The following is a 20,047-nucleotide window of genomic DNA, read 5'->3' as shown; positions in this document are numbered from 1 at the left end:
TAATTTTAAGAGAATTAGTAAAATGTCAATGAAAAATTCATATACAAGATTTTACAAAATAGTTAGTATTTTATTATGTGTAATGAAAAAGATAAATGACTATATTTCTAATTTTTAGGGTAGCTAAAATTAATAATAAATTATTTTTTATTATATAAATTATATTTATATTTATTATAAATAATTTATATTGTGATACAAGATTATTTTTAGTTGTTGATTATTTTTTAAAAAAATTAAAATTGAAATAAAAATAATAATAGATTGAAAGAGGAAGATGTTAAGAATGTATTTGACAGAATATTTGAAGAGCTTATAAACATTTTTGATTACTTTATAAGTTAGTTTGAAAAAAATAAGTACCCATTTGTTTAAATTTTTTTAGTATGTTTGTCTAAATTATTTATTTACTTATTTTGGAGGTTAAATTATTTATTTAAAAAATAATTAATTTACTATTTTTTTAAGAAACGAAATCTATATACCTACCTCAAAAAACAATCTTTTAAATTAGAAGCTTTTTTTTCTAAATTTAAACCTGTTGACCCTATTTTGCTTGGTACGATAACTTATTTTAATAAGTAATAACTTATTTTTATAAGTTATTTTAAAATAGTTTATAATTCGTAAATTATAAACATTAAAGATGTGATTGTGAACTAGTTGAGTTGAATTTAATTAATACTAAAAAAAGTTATAGTCACAAATATTTATTTTTTTGTTAAACACAATTTTAAATTAGTATTTTAACATACACTTAACTTTACGTACATGCAAAACAAAGTTTGTCCACAGCTTCCAAAACACTTTACAAAACGTTTACTAGGACGTTTATGAAAAGGAGCTTAAGTTTTTTTTTTTTTTAAAGAGGAACTTAATTAATTTTGTTCTTTGTTATTATAACATATATCATCTTACTTGAATGTTAAAAAACGACGAGAGAAGGAAAAGGCCTTAAAGTGTTATTATTAAACTATGATGGTTGTGCAATTAACGAATAAATACTGAATATACCGAGTCATACATTTCTTTCCTTTGTGTTGGTACATAATGATAATAATAAAAAAGATTTAACTACAATATATTGCACTCCATTGCACTTGGGAACTATCTTGCAGTGGACATCAATTCCCATTCATAAAAGTTGGAACACATGGCAAGTTCAAAATAGTTACTATGATGAAAGTGAAAATGCTACATGACATGGCACCCACTGTCTAAAGTGTGCATTTGGAAAAAAAAAAAAAAAAAAAAAAAAAAAAGTATATACAGCTTAGAAATATAAAGAACAATCACCACGTACTCGAATTCTGGTGAGAATTGGACACATTCACAAGCCTGAATCCACAGAGGATATGACCTTTTCAAGTTTAAAGATATAAATAATAGTTCTCAGAATTTTATATTTACCATTGTCAACTTAAAAATTATAAAAATTTAATAACATATCGTATTATTAGTTAATACATTAATACATTTAAGGACGTATAAAGTATATAGTATGATTTTAATAATTATACGATATCAGTATGTCATCTGTTATACTTTGAGCTAATTTTGATATAATTTTTAAAGTAATTATTGTTAAAATTAAATAAACTTAACATAATATTTCATGGCCATAACCTGTTTTATCATAAAGATATTAACTTTACAAAATAATATAATGTTTTATTGTATCAAAAAAATTTATAGTACACCACATAGTTTAATTTGAGAAATTGGTTAAACATTTAAACATACTTTTAATGATTTTATGAAGTCACCAATCATAAATTGACGATTGAACCCTCTCGAAATGAGAATTTGGTGTAAAAGGTTATGCCTCTTGTTTTATTTATGTTATCTTTTGATTATCTACAAATATAACTCAATGCATGCGTTTTTATGTCATTTCCCCTTTTAATGTTGGATCTCTTGAAATTAAAAAATGGAGTATAGGTTATGCCTCTTAATTTATTTACAAAAATAACCCATTGGGTATGCCTCTATTTAATTTTTTATAATGTTTTTTCATTGTTTTTTTTTTCTCATTGGGTTTAAAATTAAGGAATTGATTAAACTGCATAGGTTAAAGAGTGTTACATTAGAGACCTGAAGTTATTCATATATTAATTTAACACATAACTATAATCCATTAAATAATGAATGATTTGTTCAATATTATATCATTCCTAATGAATAGTGTATATAATCCATCAATGATTGGTCTTTATATAACCATACATATATTTACTTGAAATGAAAATTTTATTTACAACACACCTACCGGAGATGATTATTATTAAAGAATCCATTATGCTACTTCTTGCGTTAGAAAATTTTCTTTGTGCCATTTTTTTTTTGCAAATAATAATCTTTTCATAAAATATAAATTTTCACAAGCCAGTTTTAGTGCCTGTCATTTTTGAAGTTTGACATGACTTCTGAAAGCACAAGCGACTTTCCTATTTACTCCAACAGCGTATAATTAAATATTGCTACTGCTAGGTAATGAAATTCTAGGGAAAAAAACTCAAAAAAATATTGTTGAGCAGCCTCGAGAATTTGATGACTACTTTAGAACCAAAAAAACCCTATTAAAGAGTTCGATTACACAATGGTGCAAATTTTAGGCTTTTGAAGTTCCCAAGACTACACACAAACAACAAATGATAAGAATTAAATTTAACCACGCGCCTTACTTGAAAATAAACATTATTTAACCTATACTTAATCCCAAGATGGGATTTACATGAGTACTTTGCTCTAAATATCACATTACAATCCTATATTCCGATGATTCATTCTTCAAACAATAAATGGGCCACAAAAAGCAATGTGATGTTACAATAGAAATACAAATTTGATTCAGTAAAGGATTCAACCGAGCATGTTCCTACCGCCATTAGTTCAGCTGACTGAGAGGCGAACGTGGAATGAGCGATGGTTTCAACTCCTTTACATCAGAAGATTCGTATGGATTATTTTCCCGGAATTCCTCAAGTAGAGACTCCATTGGCAAGGAACGAAGAGACTCTATTGTCCCCTTTGTTGGAACATCAGGCTCACATCTTATTGGTGTTGTACCACTAGGTTCATAGTCCTGCAAGACGCGGGAGGAAACAACAAACACATTCATTGTATCAAATGATAAATGTTTATTTAATAATATTTATATTTCATCTTCCAAGAACAAAATAGAAACCGAGTCATCATACCCTGTACTGCTGTTGAAAAGTTTCGCTTGCCGTGTGTTCAATGGAAGCAGCTTGGCCAGCGTGATCCTCTCGTAGCTTCTCAAGTGTATTTTCATGAGTTCCAACTACATTTAATACGCCAGATATGGACTCTCGCTCTTGTGCAGACAAAACTGCAAAAAATATACCCCAAAGAAAAAAGATTGAACGAATTTTATATACAAGACAAAGTTTGGAAAAAGAAAAAGGGATGCATGCACTTTCTAATCACCCAAAAAAATAACAAATGAAAGTGTAATCACTAATCATGATCAAAGAACCTCAGCTACCGAGATAAATTTTGGAGAATGTTGTTGAATCAAAGGACCATGATTCAACAAGCAATACTAACCATCAAACTGCCCAAGAAGATCCTCACTGTTCTTTGCCACATCTTCCTCTGCTGCAACTCGTGCAGAATTGATCTCAATGACATGTTGCACATTGTTATCAGTAGCATTCCTGTACCAAAAAATCGTATCACATCGCATGAACCCACATAATGAGGCACAAAAAACACGAGCAATAACCAAATTCGCCCCGCACGTAGAGATGGGCTGCAAAGAAATAGTCATGAAAATTATTTTGCCACGCACCTGACAATTGATTCTGTTGCTGAAATATGTTTAGTCCCCATCTCATTTACAGCCTCACGTGTCCTCTTCGTATGTTCGAAAGCCAATTGAGCAGTACTAACACTAGGGATTTGAAATAAAGTTTTAGACTATAAGTGAGAGGATCCGGAACAAGAAAACTAATAGGAAAAATACTCACCTCTTCTGCATTAGCACCCCCATACGACAATGTTTTGCGGCAGAATAATCACCAGTGTCTTTCGCATCTTTTTCTGCTTGCACACAAAAGGCCTGCCATTTCCTTTTTGCATTGGTCACAATATCTCCCATTGATGACACGTGTACATCCAAGAATGACTTGTTCTTGATGCCACTTTCTCTAAGATCAACAAGTTTTGTGTCTACCTGCAAGACCAAAAATAAATCCAACACGACAAATTAACATGACAAGAACAAACAAAATTATCTGACTAACCTAGGGGTCAAAAAAAAAGGACTACAAAAAGAACACCCAAACTAACCAGATCCATTTGCCGACGAATGTGATCAGAAACTAAATTAGTCATATCAGCGATCAGTTTCTCTGTATCAGATTTTGATTGCTCCTGTAAAAATAGAATAAGATGTCCACATCAGATGTCAACAACCGCAACCGTCTTTCAAACAATACATGTTAATATTATGTTATAACCTCGTAAGCTTTCTTAAACTCATCAATGCTCTTCATTTGTGTTTGATCAGCCCGTGATGCAAAGTCTTCAAGCTTTTTTGATTCTTCAAAAAGCTTATCCACAAATTCTTGAGAGCGCTCAGAGATATCCTTTATTTGTTCAAGGCTGAGACTGAATCTCTGTGATTTACAAAACAGAAGATAAAAGATTCAGAAGAATATAAATAAAATCAGTCAGAACAAAGTGAAAAAGATATATACGAGGGCGCTGTACAGAACAGAGAAACAAAAAACATAAGATGTGAAAAATTTTGTTAAAATCATATAAGCAAAAAGAAAACGTGAAGCACATACATTGCGTAGTTCCCTCGCAAAAAGTGCCAATTCACCGTCCTGAGCTGAAAGTGAACTCTGAAGATCATCAAATATTGAACCAGCTTCGGTGGCCTCGGATGCAAGAAACTGATTCACCATGAATAAAAGTCCTATATTAGTGCTGAAAAAAAAAGTGCAAAAGATAGACAAAATAGAATTAATAAGCTGAAACATACTTCTTCAATAGAATGTCCATTAGAGGATATAGCCAATAAAAGTTCCTCCAAAGTAGCATCAGAGCTAGACTTATGCAAGCGCACAACATTTTGCACTGCCTCGATATGAGATATGTACAATGCCCTCAAAGATGTCACTTTCTTTTTCAAATCAACAGCGGCCTACAAGAAATAAAAAGAGGAATGTTAGAAATACACAATTAAAAAAACGTAAAAAATATTTGAGGGCAGGTGGATTCACTCAATAAATTGTATGAAACCGTAAAAATGTCACCGAAAGATCATCAGTATTGGATATTAAATGTACACACCTTATCATGAACCTCCAAAAAAGAATGACAGAGCTTCTTCACACCTTCTAGATGTTCATTCTGTTCAGACAATGATGTTGTAACAGTGTTGCAAAGAGAACCAACCTGCTGAGCAAGCTCAGCTTGGAAATTGATCACTACAGCCCTGTTATCAGTGTTCAATCTATCTTCTCTACCTATATAATTATCAGGCAAAAAAATAAGTTAATACATACATCTTCGGTTCTTACTTTCTTAGTCAATCAAAACAGAGAAAAGAATAAGACCTACCAATTTTCAAAAATAATGAAGCGTTATCCTGCAGAGCTTTCTCCAAATCAGCTCGTAAAACACATGCTTGATGAGCAAGAGCATTTTCTGTTGCACATAGTTAACTTAATCTCTGAGAAACATTACACAGGAAACAATGATAGAAATTGATATAAACATGATCATGTATAATAGCATACCTGCTTTTCTCTGCTCAGAAATTATGAAGTCTTTCTCTTTCAGGGTATACTGACATTTCTTTAGTTCATCTTCGGTGCTGGCAAGCACCTTGCTAGTCTTATTCAAGTTTTTCTGTGTGGTTTATCATCATCTCCATATAAGCAAGCATATCGAATTTCATAACAACAATGAACGAAAACTTTGATAACTCACCTCAGTATTATCAAGTTTGTTGCTCAAATCAGAACACTGCCGAATTTGGTCAACGTATTTGTTTTGTAGATCCTCAAGTTGCTGGTTCAAACATAGAAACCAAGTTATAACAGAAACAACAAGCAGGCATGCCCTATCTTGTATAAATAAATAGCTTTTCATGAAACAAAACCTTTTGTTGAGTTTCTATTGTGACCCCCATCTGCTCAATTTGATCTGACATAGCCTAAACAGAAGAAAATCATGCATCAACGAAAGGCCTTAGAAAAGTGGTTTTAACAACCAGATCATGAAAATAAACACCGAACAAATTTATATCTACCAATGCACAATATTAAAACACGTGCAAGAATACTAGAAATGTCCAAGATACTACACCAAAATGATCTACATGATCTCAGCAGCTGAAAGTTACATGGAACAATAGGACTGTTCTTCATAAATATCTGATGAAATATTTATATTGCAACAGAAGGTAACAGAAAAAAGGAAGAGAGAGGAAAATAACCTTCTTTTCACTCTCCTCCTGCAAGTATCTTTCCTTTGGAATATAGATTCCATTTTTCTCGCGTGTAGCATAAACCTCTGGTCATAGTCACAAATTTCATAATTTTCATCAACAGTAAGACACTTTAGCAATAAATATAAAGAACTCGATATACTTTAGCAACTACAAATCAACAACGCAACTTACCTGCCTTAAGGCGTTCGATTTCACCATATAGATCCTTGATAAGTGTTGATTTCATCATTTTTTGGTTAACCTACAAATATTTAGAAAATAAAAAGAAGGTTAAAACAACACTAGAGGCATGATAAATAACTAAATCAAAGCAATATATAAGATGTCTCATATCCTGCTGTCTTGTCTAAAGAAAATCAGCTAAACTAGAGCTAACATTATCGTAACAGGTCCGTTCTGAAAAAGAAAATGGCCTTAAGAGCATCCAACTCACCCTAGAACGAAAACAATTGAAAGAACCAAGACTCTAATTTTGATAACAAAAAATAATTATGTTTCATAACAAGAAGGGTCAAGTAGAGCACTCGAATCGGCCCTCTGTCTAAGAATTTTATTTTATTATTATTATAGACTATTTTATCATATATTCAGTCAATGAGTGTAAAATCACAAATGCAGTCCAATGCCGCATAAAATCCTCGTGGAAGTGCTATATTTGCAACATATTCACATGAAATGTTGGGAAAATATTATCGCTAAAGATGCACATTATAAATTTATTATTATAACTATAATATAATTATAATTTATATTAATCATTAATCATAAACATTCACAACCCTCATGTCACCAAATCAATAACAAACCTCGGGCTTATTTTTGATGTGCTTTGCCCTGTGTGCGTAATCCAGCGTGCTCAAAGTTTCCTCTAAGCAATGAACAGCAGGAGACACTGTGGCTATGATGCATGTCTTGGTTCTTCCCCCAAGTGAATCACGCAGTAAACGCGTCAATTTACTATCCCTAAATACCAACTTATCCATGTAAGCACAAAGAAAAGGATAACGCTAGAGTCAAAAGGACGAAGCATTGTGAATAGCCCAGAAGAAAAAAACCTGTAAGGGATGTGACCCAGGTGCTCAACTAGTGCGTTGATCACTCGCCCTAAAGTAAGCAAACTTTTGTTAATTTCCCCAGCTTCCCTTGCACGACCCTAACAAATGTTACAAATACAAAATTAACTTACTACTTCAAAATTATTATTTTATATTAAAACACCAGAATGTATAGAACACTGAATAAATGGCATGTTCAAAGATGTACTACCTCCCTAGCACCAGAACGAGATATATTTTCTGACCCAGCCAGATCCACCAAATTAAGTTTACCACATTTTATCAGCTCTTCACCCTCTGGGGTTGCTTCCTTGATGTGAATAGTAATTGAAAACAACGAATGAGACCGACTGAACACAAAAAACAAGTCTTAGTAAGAGTTCAAAATTTGTTTCCGTTACTAGTCAGTTAAAGAAACAGAAAAGCAATAGTAACCTAGACTGTTTGTTCAACAAAGTCTCCGCAGTTCGTCGTTTAGAAGACCCTCTTTCCAAAAGAGTAAAAATCTCACTAGCACTTGTCACAATCTCTTCCTCCAAACCTCTCACGAGAACTCCACCTTTACCATCCTCCATGAGAGGCAGCTGCTTTTTCTGCTTCTCCTCCAAAGAAACTTTAGAAAGCTCCTCTGGGGCAAGCAAATCAGTAATCTCTTCGTTATACAGTTCCAAAAAAGTGACCTTCACACTGTACTCCGCATTCTGGCTCTCAAGTGTGTCAAAAATTTGCTTGACAGCCCTAGGAATCACTCCAGCTTCTGGAGGCAACTCTCCTCTGGGACCACTCTGCAGTAAAATACTCAAATAGAGTCACTAACTTAACTCATTCAAGTGCCTTGATGACATTGAGCATAGACACTAAAATCAAAATCGTATACCTTGGCCTTTTTGCATTCCCCTTCCATTGTGTAGGTTTTTCCCGTGCCAGTTTGACCATACGCAAATATAGTACAATTAAAACCCTCGAGAACTTCATTAACTATTGGAGTAACAGCTTGTTCGTAAAGATCCTTTTGCCGCGCAGAAGGACCAAAAACCTAGCCAATACACAACGAACAGATTTCAGATTTGAGATTACCCTAAAACTAACTTATCAACATTCCTCTATTCATTTCTGAAAGTGTGCGTGCATTTCCGTGAACTCAAGCTATAATACATGGAATGTGAGAAGTGTTAAGAAGGACCTTATCGAAGGTGAAAACCCTGTCGATGTGCTTGCCGGCGATGCTCTGCGACACGGCGACTTCTCTATTGTACTCATTGCAAGTCACGACTTGCGGTGCGTTGCTTCGTAACTCTTCGTCGCTAAACGGCCTGCGATGGATCGACGTTAAGGGTTGGAGTTCAGACGAAAATAACGGAGAAAAACGGAAACGGAAATGGAATACCTGCAACGGAGGAGGACCTGAACGTTGACGCCCTTCTCTTTCTCACGCCCTGACATTTTGGATGCTAGATCCGCTTCTGAAAGTGTCTTCTTCTTCTTCTTCTCTCTCTCTCTCTCTCTTTCTCTGTGTGTGAGAGCGGGTCCGAGGAGTGCTGCGTTTGAGATTTGAATTTTTGAATTCCGCTCTTCGCTTTTCCCCTTTGCAATATAATATATCTACGGCTCAGCGTTTGAGGTTCGTGGATCCAACGGTGTGCAAATCTATCTTAGTCTTACCGTTTTACCCCTGTCGTTCGAGGCTTTTCAGTTGTCGTTTCCTCGTTTGATTATTCGTCTCAGTTGGACTAACCTAAAGATAAGCCCAACGCTTTGGGCCTGGGCTCTACCAAGAAGAGCGCACCACCCTGTTTTGGCCGATGATAAACACACTTCCACTCTCGTATAAATACACCCCTTTTTAAAAAATATATATAAAATGTCTAAATTACCCTTTTTAAAAAAAATGAAATTCCTAAATTTACACCTCCCTTTACCGCACCCCCCTTCCCCGCACCCCACACTCCACACCCTTCTTCTTCCCAAAGTCTCTTTTCGCTCAATGTCATTAAGTAATATATTTTTACAGTCATTCTGAATAGAAAAAAAGGACTAGCCCCACCATAATCATCATAAGAAAGGCTTTTTTACAATCATTAGCATTCCATAAAGTACTTTTACAGTCATTAGCATTCCGGAAAGTACTTTCCAGAATAGTAAAATTATTGTTCATATAATTCCGGAAAGAACTTTCCGTAATAGTAACTTTAATATTATGGAAAGTACTTTTCCGGAATTATGTAACAAAACATTTCCAGAAAATACTTTCCGGAATAAGAATTTAATATTATGGAAAGTATTTTCCGGAACATTTTTATATAATTCTGGAAAGAACTTTCTGTAACAGTAAGAAGAAGAAGAAGAGGAGTGTCAGAAAGAGAAAGAAGAGGGGTGTGCGAGGTGCGGGAAAAAAGAAGAAGAAGAGGAGTGCCACAAAGAGAAAGAAGAGGGGTGCGCAATGTCAGCAGGTGGTCTTGTAAGAGAAAGACTCTTACTTGTTCTATGGAAAGAAACACTAGTACAAAAATGACTTTTAAAATCGGAGTTTTAAAACCAGTCATAAGGTAACCATTTTAAAAGTGACGCGGTGGCCTGTACTGCAACAGAACGGCCCAGAACGGCCCGTACTGCTTTCAGTATGGGCCGTTCTGAAACGGGCCGTTCTTCTTGCAGAACGGGTCGTTCTTCTTGCAGAACGGCCCGTTCTGGTGCCGTTTCAAACTAAAATTTACATGCAGATACAGGATAAAGGGGTGCGGGGAAGGGAGGTGTAAATTTAGGAATTTCATTTTTTTTAAAGGGTAACTTAGACATTTTATATATTTTTTTTTTAAAAAGGAGGTGTGTTTATACGAGAGTGGAGGTGTGTTTAACATCCACCCCTGTTTTTTCACATCAGTACTGAAAGGTCCATCTACGAGGTCCGTATATAGACTTTTCATTTTCATTTTAAATTTAAAATAAACGGTTTAATGCTTCACTTAGTCCTGAACTTTTTAGGATTTTTTAATCAAGTTTTTAAGCTAAAAAAAATTATTATTAGGCCCTTCATTTTTTATTTTTTTTTGTAATTTAGTCTCTGAATTTAGAAATTTAGTTACAATCTAAGAAATTTTACAAAATATTATTGATGTATATGAATGATGACACCAAATAATAATTTAATATAGTTGTCCAAATATGTAAATATTAAAAATATTTTATGAAATTTAACTAATTTAAATAAATTTATAACTAGAATGATTAAATTACGAAAATATAAAAAATGAAGAACTTAATTACAATTTTTTTTTTGGTTTAAAAACTTAAATTGAAAATTTCTAAGAAAATCGTGAATAAAATGATGTATTAAACCTAAATAAATTAAACAATAGGTTCATTTTAAAAATAAAAAAAAGTATTCCTAAAAAATCATTTTTTTTAATAAAATAGGTAATTTTCTACTTTTAATGTTTTTGTTTGGATTATTTTTTAAAAAATAACTTACTGCTTTTTATGCTTTTTGAAGAAAAAAAATATTTTATAAAGTATTTTTTAGAAACACTTTTTAAAAAATAAATAAATAAATAGACCGACCAATATACCTTCATAACGTGTTGTTTATTTAATGATCAACTATTCTATATAGTAAATTTGACTACTAAATATTCATAACGTATTATTTGTTTAATAATCAACTTCTATATTGTACAATTATTTTTCAACTAAAAGACTTTTAACACGTGTTTTCATTTTTTTTAATGAGGTATGTGACTTGACTTGTCCTGCGATTGATGACTGAGGTGCTTTTGTTTTAACTTTTTGACAAAATTATAAAAATGCCAATTTCAATTGTTGGTTTAGTTTTTTTTTTTTTTTTTTTTTTATCTGCCATCATGATGAACCAATGGAGAAACCCTGTGAGATTTGGTACAAAGGAGTTACATATGCTATTGCTATGAGCAGCAATAAGCATTTCTCAAACATATGATCCGAGCTACCTAATGTCATGTGCAAGGCAATTGAGAATCTTTGTTTGACACCATCATCATCAGTTAAAGTTAAAACCCCTGCCATTGATGGTTTCTATGAAATGCGTCAAGATTGAAAGACCATGAGGGTTGTGCTTCTCTTCATTTGTACGCGCATGCATCTATGCCATATATATTTGACCCCTTGAGGGGTGAAAGGTTGGATTGTGCTGCTTGTATACCCATTCCTTCATTCAAGAGAGCATATGCAAGAAACTTGTCGACCATGTGAAGAGAATCGTCGTAGATAGTTGAAACAATGAAGATCAATAAATTGAACTATAAGTCTATAATCCATTTATGAGCTAATGGTGATAATGTTATTGACCATTTCATGCATCATACTTGTCTCTTCAAAATTCTATTTTTAGTGTAGATTCTACCCCATAATTATAAAAGGAAGGTTAAACATATAACCCATTTTTCAATGAAGGAACAAATTAAAGCATATGCAGGTTGCCATTGTATCACAGCAATATCTTCATACAAAAAGCCAAGGTTTCTGTCTCAAGCCTCGACTCTCGGTTGACCACCAGAAATGGAAGCCTTATTTATCTATTCAACTATTTCAATCTCAAAGTCCTAAATTACCAAATCATTAGTTTTAACGGTACAAAACTTTCTTAAACAAAATTTAAGATTCATGAATAAAAAATATATAGTTAAAATAAAATACTTCACTAATGTTGATCTATTAGATTTTTCTAAAGGATTGAAATTAATCATCAATTAAATTGATAATATTCTGTATTAATAGAATGTTTATAAAAAAAATCTCTAAATTCAAACTACCTTCTTATATTATAACCATCGAAAATAAGAGTTTTTGCCTGTTTAAACATTTAAGGAGTGGATGATACACCAATTGAAAAAAGTGGTAACAAAAATAATGGTGACTAATTTGTGTATATTTAGTCATGAGTTTAAAATCATCTTCAATGGAAAAACAGGTATTCTAATACAAGAAAAACAGAAACCTGTGATTGTGATTTTTTTTAAAACCTCAGTTTCCCAAATACATCCTTTAAAGTGTACAATTGTTCTCATTGATTACCGAGATGATAATTGTGACTTTTTATGCAAGATAAGGATTTAAAGAAGAAGAAAAAAATACAGAAAAGCTAGTTAATGGCAAACATGGAAAGTTCACTGAATCACTATTTTGTAGGTCAGATCTATTCTAACTGAAAACTGTTTGCTACAACTTCAATTTGAAGTTAAAAGCTACCTATTTGGAGTGCTATGCATTACATGTGTGTCTGATACAACTATAGCTAGCTACCCTAAGAAGCCATAGGTATCGAACTATGGTCAAAATATGAAAAGAGAGTTTGTGTAAATTTTTGATGCGCTTCAAACAAATTCTGCAAAAAACTTCCCCAAGTCAAACTTGCCGTTGTTGCATTCTATAGCATTGATCACCTCCTTAAATGTGGAAACACTGCATGGAACTACTAGACCATTTCTCTGCGAAAATCCAAACTCGTTATAAGCCTTCTCCAACAACATCTTGAATAACGGATGAGAAAGATAACGTGTTGGCACCACATATCTCTGACGCTCTTCCCCCACATAAAGTGCGAAAAACCCAGTTGGGGGTTTGTTGGTGGCACATTCTTCTTCATACCCCTTGAGCAAACACTCATGATGAGCAGGGTCAGGGTCACCCTTCACCTTTTTCGCCAATTTCTTGAATGATACCATCTTTTTTCCTAACATGTTGCTTAAGGAAAGATGGGGGATGCAAATTAATATAGGAAGAAAAGAATGTGATGTGGAAGAACAAGCTAGCTAGTGTGCAAGGTGAAGTGAATGGATGATTTATATGATTATATTTGAGTAAGATAACCGGCTAACTATAATGTGAAAAGGGATTAAAAAAATGAAATTATATAATTTCTTACTTTTGAATAGAGAAAGTTGAATATCCTGAATGTGGAAAAATAATGTTAATTTTTTATTCCAACTTTCAGTTTTCTTGAAGTAGTTTATACGTGGCTAAGCCTGACCTAATCATTGTAGTAGAAGAAAGGAAAGTTGTTGGATAGTTCACAATACTATATTATATGACTATTATATAATATTAGTCAAAAAAAACTCAGAAAGTACCGAGAGCAAACATCCGTAATGTACGGCACATTAAAACATTAGCATAAGAATATAGTTGGAGTGGTTTCAATTTCACAATTGTTGGGTGGCCATTGGCCAAAGTAACAGGTCAATGCATTGGCTTCAAACAATTGGACAATCGGTTGGTTAGAGACTTAGGGCTAAAAAAAATTGATATTGCTGACATCTAATCAAACATCTGATATGCATTCATTAAAAACGATATAACACTATTATACTACTGCAGGCGTATTAACTAGTGTTCCATTTCGCATCATTGTAGTTTAGAATTACAGATGGCTTACAATTGTTGAATTTTTAGATTCTTATTATACCAAGTTGATGACTGCCCTTCCCTAATCTGAAATTTTCATTTTTATATGAAGAAGCTTTTTTTAATTATAATATTAATGGTACAAAATACTCATCAATTTAAACTATTAATTAATTTTTGTCAGATATATTATAAATATATATATATATATATATAAGATGAGAATTTTTTTATCAACATAATTTATTTCATACTTAATATTATGATTCAGACTTTAATCATTTGATTAAAAAATATAAGCTAATATCATTTGTATTTATGGATATTAATAATTTTAAGTGTAAGATCATCACCCAAGTTTAATCTAAATTTAAATAGAGCTAAGTGACCGTTCAACCAACATAATGGTTTAATTTATTATAATGTTTTAATAATGAAACAAACTTTTAGCTTAACTGCACAAGGGATGTTTTAAAATTATAACACCATGATTCTAGAATTTCATATATAACTCCAATCCAATAGTGACAAGAAAAGAAAAAAAAGAATGAAAGATAATTGATTGTGTCGTCGTCATCGTGAAGTAACCACGAAACTGATGGAGTTAATAAGAAACTATTTTATCAGCGTTTTAAGATAACCACGATGAGAATATCCACAGAATCATCGACATTCTCGCATTTATATTTCTGTTTTGACCCAAAATTATGAAAGTATAGTACAAAAACACCTACCATACGAATTCACCAAACTCCATCGTAAACACCACGGTTTGTACGGAAGAGTGCAAAAAAAAAATGAAACGAAGACTCAAAGTTAACTAGTCAATGGCAATAATAAGAAGAGATGGATTGACCGTGGAAGTGAAACTTTGAAAGCCCTTAACACAACGACGTTGTGGAAGGCAATGCATAAATCTGGTGATATTTGCAATTGCAATGGTATTCTGGTGGGGCACATGATTGGTTATGCATTCTCATTTCTCAGTAGGGTCATAGACTCGTAGTCAATACTATACATATTTTAGCCAACTATACTCGTTGACCGTAAAATAGATCAAGTCTTCTGGTAGTAATAAAGTAAATTATATAATAAGACATATATTTATATGGTAAGAAATATTTTTGAAATTTACTTCTATTTTAGTTTTTTTTCTTTTCGAATTTGGTCATATAGCTTAATTTTAAGGTTATGTTTTAGTACGACTTATTTTGAAATTTAGAGTTAAACCTAAAAAAATAAAAAATAAAAAAAAGAAAGAGATGTTCAGCAAATTTTATTATCTAAAATAATATATATATGAAGGGGTACTTTTCAAATACATCTATACTTCTAAATTATATTCAAAGAAAAAAATAACTTTTTCAAAATAAATAAAAAAATAATTACACATTTTTGTTAAAAATTACTTTTTCAAAAAAAAATAATTACACATTTATTAAAAGTAACTATTAAATTTTTTCGTGGACGTACGTAATGTTTTTTCGTGGATGGTATACACTCTGAAACAATTGGTCGAAATTTTTTTCAAACGCTAAAAAAAATCATGTCAGTCAACCTTCATATTTGACATTTTAAAATATTTAATGATTCGGAATCCAAATTTGAAGAATTTAGCGTTTTTCTAGTTATTATTATTAGTTTTAAAGCTTCTTGTGAGTTGGAAATGGAATTAGATGGTATATAAATTAACTAAAAAATTTCAAAAAAATTAATGATTAACTTTACTTTTACATAAGGTCGTGTTTTATCTTAATATAAATTTTTGATTAAAAAAAGCCTTCTTATGAGTTAAAAGTTATTTAATATAAATTTTTATGTAAAATAATTACCTTACTCAGTGGAAGATTTTATTAATAAAATTTAAAACAAAAATATGTAAAATTAATCTAATCAACGTAAATATGATTTAATGATAACAAAAAATAAAAATTTTAATTTTAAATTATAAATGTCAAAAATAATTCAATTAATGAAAAATAATTTAAAATTGATTTACAATTATTTTATTATATCATATTGATTAAATAAATTTGTGTATATTGAAAAATATAAAATCTTCTATATTATTGCTAAGTGGTATTTTTAGAAGATGAATATAATTTTTTAAATGGAAATTAATATTTTGTTTGAAAAATATAAATTATTTAATGAGTAATCTAATGATTATTTAATGTTAGGACTGTTGTAATTAAACATTCAATAACTTAACTAAAAAATAATAATTTTAAAAAATCTTAAATTTAAAGAATGAAAATTATCACTATATTAAAATATATAAAAAATAACATATTTAACTACACTATTTACTCCTTTAAATAACATATTTTTATTTTATATAATACATATATTTTAAATTTTTAAATATTAAAAAAATATAAAAGATGTGACAACTTGATCAAATTTTAAATACTATTATCTAATCATTTGTTTTAATCCATAAACATTGTCTGTTAAGCTTGCAAACTAAATATTCCTTACTTGAGTTAAAAAAGTTACAAAATGATTAGGTTAAGCCATATATATATTCTCGACGAGGTCTTCATTCATAAACTTGTCTTCATATCTAGAAAAGGACTGATGGAGAGCTCTGCTAGGGTTTCCGAAGGCGAGGAAGAAGACGTAATGCAACGCTGCACCAAGAAAGTTAAAACGAAGAATGGAGAGGTGGCATTGGACTCAACTATGACTGAACAACTGGTCTCCTCCCCGCAAGGTGATGGTACGAAACGCTCTTATGCTGAAAGCGTTATGGTAACCAACGGTGGCAGACTCTTCACAAACTATAAAGCCCTATTGAAAGAGATGGAGGATTTTGAAGAGGTGCTCGCTGAGGATGAGGTTCATCCCGAGGATGAGACATGTGAGCATGATCCGTGCCCAACTATTAACGTTTCCCAAGAGGAATTCGAAGAGTGGTGCTCCCCTTGGAAGAACGCGCTAATCATTCATGTACTGGGCAAACGAATATCCTTCAAAGCCTTAGAAAACAAAATTAATCGCGACTGGATCAAGACGGGATCGATGTGTATGATTGATATACCAAACGACTACTTCTTGGTTCAATTCTCGTCTGAGGAAGATTATAGACACGCTCTGTATGAGGGCCCTTGGATGATTGCTGATCATTATATTTTGGTTCAACGGTGGAGACCGTTCTTCACTGCTACTTCATCCCAAACAAGAAAGGTCGCTGCTTGGATAAGAATTCCTGGGTTACCCATTGAACTCTTTAATGACCGTTTCTTGTGGCGTGTGGGAAACAAACTGGGATCAATGTTGAAGATAGATAAGTTAACCTCTCTTCACTCCAGAGGAAAATTTGCAAGGATTTGCGTGGAGATCAACTTAAATAAGAAGCTTGTTTCTATGATAAATGTCATGGGCCACATCATCAAGTTGGAATATGAAGGTTTGCATGCGATATGCTTCAAGTGTGGGAAATACGGGCATAGACAGGAACAATGTGTGAATCTAGCAAACCAGTTTTCCAGCTCTGATACTGAGAATAAAACACAAAGTGCGAGTGCCATGGAAGTGGACGATGGCAAGAAGGAAAAATCAACACCACCCACACTGGGTGGGGAGGAACACTCACAAGCTGAGGATGATACAAAGTCCTCAGAAGAACAATTATCCCCCCCAGATTCTGAAGTAACCTACGGGCCATGGATGATTGTGAAACGTGGGAAAAAGTCAAGCAAGCATTATCAAAATCAAAATTCCAAAAAGGCCAATGTCCATTCACGGAATTCACGGGTCTATCCAGGCACGGTGTCTAACCAACTCCAGAATGCTTTGGTAACGTCACATCAGCCAGGTGATGGGACTCTCTCTCTTGAGAATACCTACGTCGAAATCCCCATGCAGACCATGCACATGGATGAGTCCAACATTAATATACCTATCACGAAACAAACTGCTAGAGTTCGTAATCCCAAGGCAGGTAAAAACCCACAACCTGCACGGGGCCAGGGAAAGCCATCTAATGGGGGGCAACCTCTCTTAGAAACAGGCCAAAACAGCCTAATTAAGAACCGACTAGCTGAGGGTAACAAAAAAGATAATGTCTCGGCTTTGCATACTACTCTAGCGAGTAAAGAGCCAACATCCTCTAGAACCTCTGACAAGGTATTGGATCAGCAAGAGAATTCCAAAAAAGTTCTAGAGGGTCTACGCTCCATAGATACAATAACAAGCTCAAGGATTTTCACAGAAAATACCTTCTCTCAGGTGGTTTTACCAGATGAAGAAACCCAGGCATTTGCGAATGCAATGAGATTACACCTCGATCCTACTTTCAGCAACAGGGGTAGTAATTCTAGCTTTCATAGCTTAAGGACGAATGAATGTGATGAAGCGGAAGGGATTTCCAATCCAAGCAACTCCAATAAGTCATCATGAATCTTTTAAGTTGGAACTGTAGGGGTGCCGGAAGTCGTGGATTTTCGACTTTAATGAATGATATCATTAGTGAATATAATGTTGGACTACTATGTCTTATGGAAACTCATATTAGTGGAGACACTGCTCTAAAAGTAGCTCGACGAATTAATCTCAATGATTACTGCATGGTTCCGGCGCAGGGACATGCAGGTGGATTATGGTGCATGTGGGATTCAAGGAAGTGGCAGATTGAAGTTAAAAAGCAATCTAATCACTTTATCCACCTCCAGATTCAAGCTGAGCGATCAACTTGGTACTGTACTATGGTTTATGCAAGCCCTCACCCTCAGGGTCGGGTACAACTTTGGAGAGACTTAATTTCCATTGCCGACCAAATCGAAGGACCCTGGATGGTTATGGGAGATTTTAATGCTGTTCTCTACTCTCATGAAAGAGTAGGGGGAGTTGGGTCTTCTTGTATTAGAGGAGATAATGCATTCCGAGACTGTGTCCAACAATGCAATCTTGTAGACCTAGGTTTTATCGGTGCTCCTCATACATGGCGTCGAGGAAGACTATTTGAACGACTTGACAGAGCTTTAGCCTCCTATGATTGGCGTATCTTATTTCCTGAGGCTTCCCTCTCCCACCTAAATCCTCTAAAATCAGATCACTCTCCCATTTTGCTAAGATTATTCCCCGAAAGGCTCGAACGTCCCACTAGAAGACCCTTTCGCTTTGAGGCAGCATGGCTCACCCATGAGGGCTTCTCTGATACAATGCGACGTGAATGGAATGTCCACCAAGCCTGGAACCAACGAGTAAATCACACAAAACAGTCCTTACTAGAGTGGAACAAGTCCACCTTTGGGAATATTTTCTATGCTAAGCGTAGACTTCTTAGACGCCTACAAGGGATAACTCGTGAGCTTCGTCTCGGCAACAACATCTTTTTGGAACAACTACAAGCTGAATTATGGGCAGAGTTGGATTTAATCCTCAAACGAGAGGAAATTCTCTGGTTTCAGAAATCGCGATGCAATTGGTTAAAGCTGGGGGATAGAAACACACGCTATTTCCATGGGTCAACAATAGTGCGTAGGAGGAAAAGAAGAATTGTGAAGCTTATGAATGACAATGACGAGTGGATTACCCACAAGGACGAGTTAGATAGTATGGTTACTAACTTCTACAAAAACTTATTCAATGACACAGAGGAGGATGAAACCTTTTGCCTATCAAATGCCTTCCCTCGACTAAAGGATGATGATTTAAGCCGTATTGGTGCACCCATTAAAAACGACGAGATTTTCTCTGCTGTAAAAAGCATGGGAGGATTCAAAGCACCTGGCCCGGATGGTCTACAGGCAATATTCTATCAAAATCAGTGGAACACAGTGGGCAGTGCCGTTTACCAACTCATCCATGAAATCGAAGCAGAGCCAACAAAGGTAGCTGATATCAATGAAACCTTAATTGTGTTAATCCCAAAAATTGATGCAGTCACCTGTTTAAAACAAATGCGCCCTATCAGCCTTTGTAATGTTTCCTACAAGATCCTGACCAAAGTTCTTGCTCAAAGACTGAGGCAAGTAATGGAACACTTAGTCCACCCTAATCAATGCAGCTTCATCCCACAGCGGCATAGTAAAGATAATATCATCATTTTCCAAGAAGTCATTCATTCTATGAGATACAAATCGGGCAACTTAGGGTGGATGGCTATTAAAATCGATCTTGA

The 20,047-nt window shown here is 33.6% G+C and overlaps 2 protein-coding genes across 2 annotated transcripts; both read right to left on the bottom strand.

Moving 5' to 3' along the window:
- Positions 1–2,655: 2,655 nt before the first annotated feature.
- LOC109791115 (P-loop containing nucleoside triphosphate hydrolases superfamily protein) lies at positions 2,656–9,120 on the bottom strand. The gene is made up of 23 exons (XM_083077659.1): positions 8,933–9,120; positions 8,729–8,858; positions 8,423–8,581; positions 7,981–8,330; positions 7,757–7,895; positions 7,546–7,643; positions 7,297–7,453; positions 6,662–6,731; positions 6,476–6,552; positions 6,140–6,193; positions 5,968–6,048; positions 5,775–5,886; positions 5,596–5,682; positions 5,326–5,501; positions 5,015–5,176; positions 4,818–4,925; positions 4,485–4,643; positions 4,315–4,398; positions 3,993–4,198; positions 3,815–3,916; positions 3,571–3,680; positions 3,201–3,352; positions 2,656–3,085 (listed from the first exon to the last, which is right to left on the bottom strand). The coding sequence occupies exons 1-23, from the start codon at positions 8,986–8,988 to the stop codon at positions 2,888–2,890; spliced, it is 3,027 nt and encodes a 1,008-aa protein (XP_082933785.1). The 5' UTR covers positions 8,989–9,120; the 3' UTR covers positions 2,656–2,887.
- Positions 9,121–12,890: 3,770 nt separating this feature from the next.
- Positions 12,891–13,241, bottom strand: LOC145958769 (auxin-responsive protein SAUR23-like). The gene has a single exon (XM_083076310.1). It carries the CDS (start codon positions 13,239–13,241, stop codon positions 12,891–12,893), a length of 351 nt encoding a protein of 116 aa, XP_082932436.1.
- Positions 13,242–20,047: the final 6,806 nt, after the last annotated feature.

Source organism: Cajanus cajan, chromosome 6 (assembly GCF_000230855.2).
Source record: "Cajanus cajan strain Asha chromosome 6, NIPB_CcT2T_4, whole genome shotgun sequence".
NCBI lineage: Eukaryota > Viridiplantae > Streptophyta > Magnoliopsida > Fabales > Fabaceae > Cajanus > Cajanus cajan.
The sequence above is the reverse complement of the archived record's forward strand: the minus strand, read 5'-3'. Positions and strand labels throughout refer to the sequence as shown.

What these genes read in the sequence shown, in the direction of transcription:
- LOC145958769 (XM_083076310.1), bottom strand. Translation starts at nt 13,241, where the DNA reads ATGGTATCATTCAAGAAATTGGCGAAAAAGGTGAAGGGTGACCCTGAC.
- LOC109791115 (XM_083077659.1), bottom strand. Translation starts at nt 8,988, where the DNA reads ATGTCAGGGCGTGAGAAAGAGAAGGGCGTCAACGTTCAGGTCCTCCTC. An exon ending in GGGAATGCAAAAAGGCCAAG is followed by an intron (nt 8,331 to 8,422) that starts GTATACGATTTT and finishes ATTTTACTGCAG; the next exon opens with AGTGGTCCCAGAGGAGAGTT. An exon ending in TTCATTATTTTTGAAAATTG is followed by an intron (nt 5,502 to 5,595) that starts GTAGGTCTTATT and finishes ATAATTATATAG; the next exon opens with GTAGAGAAGATAGATTGAAC.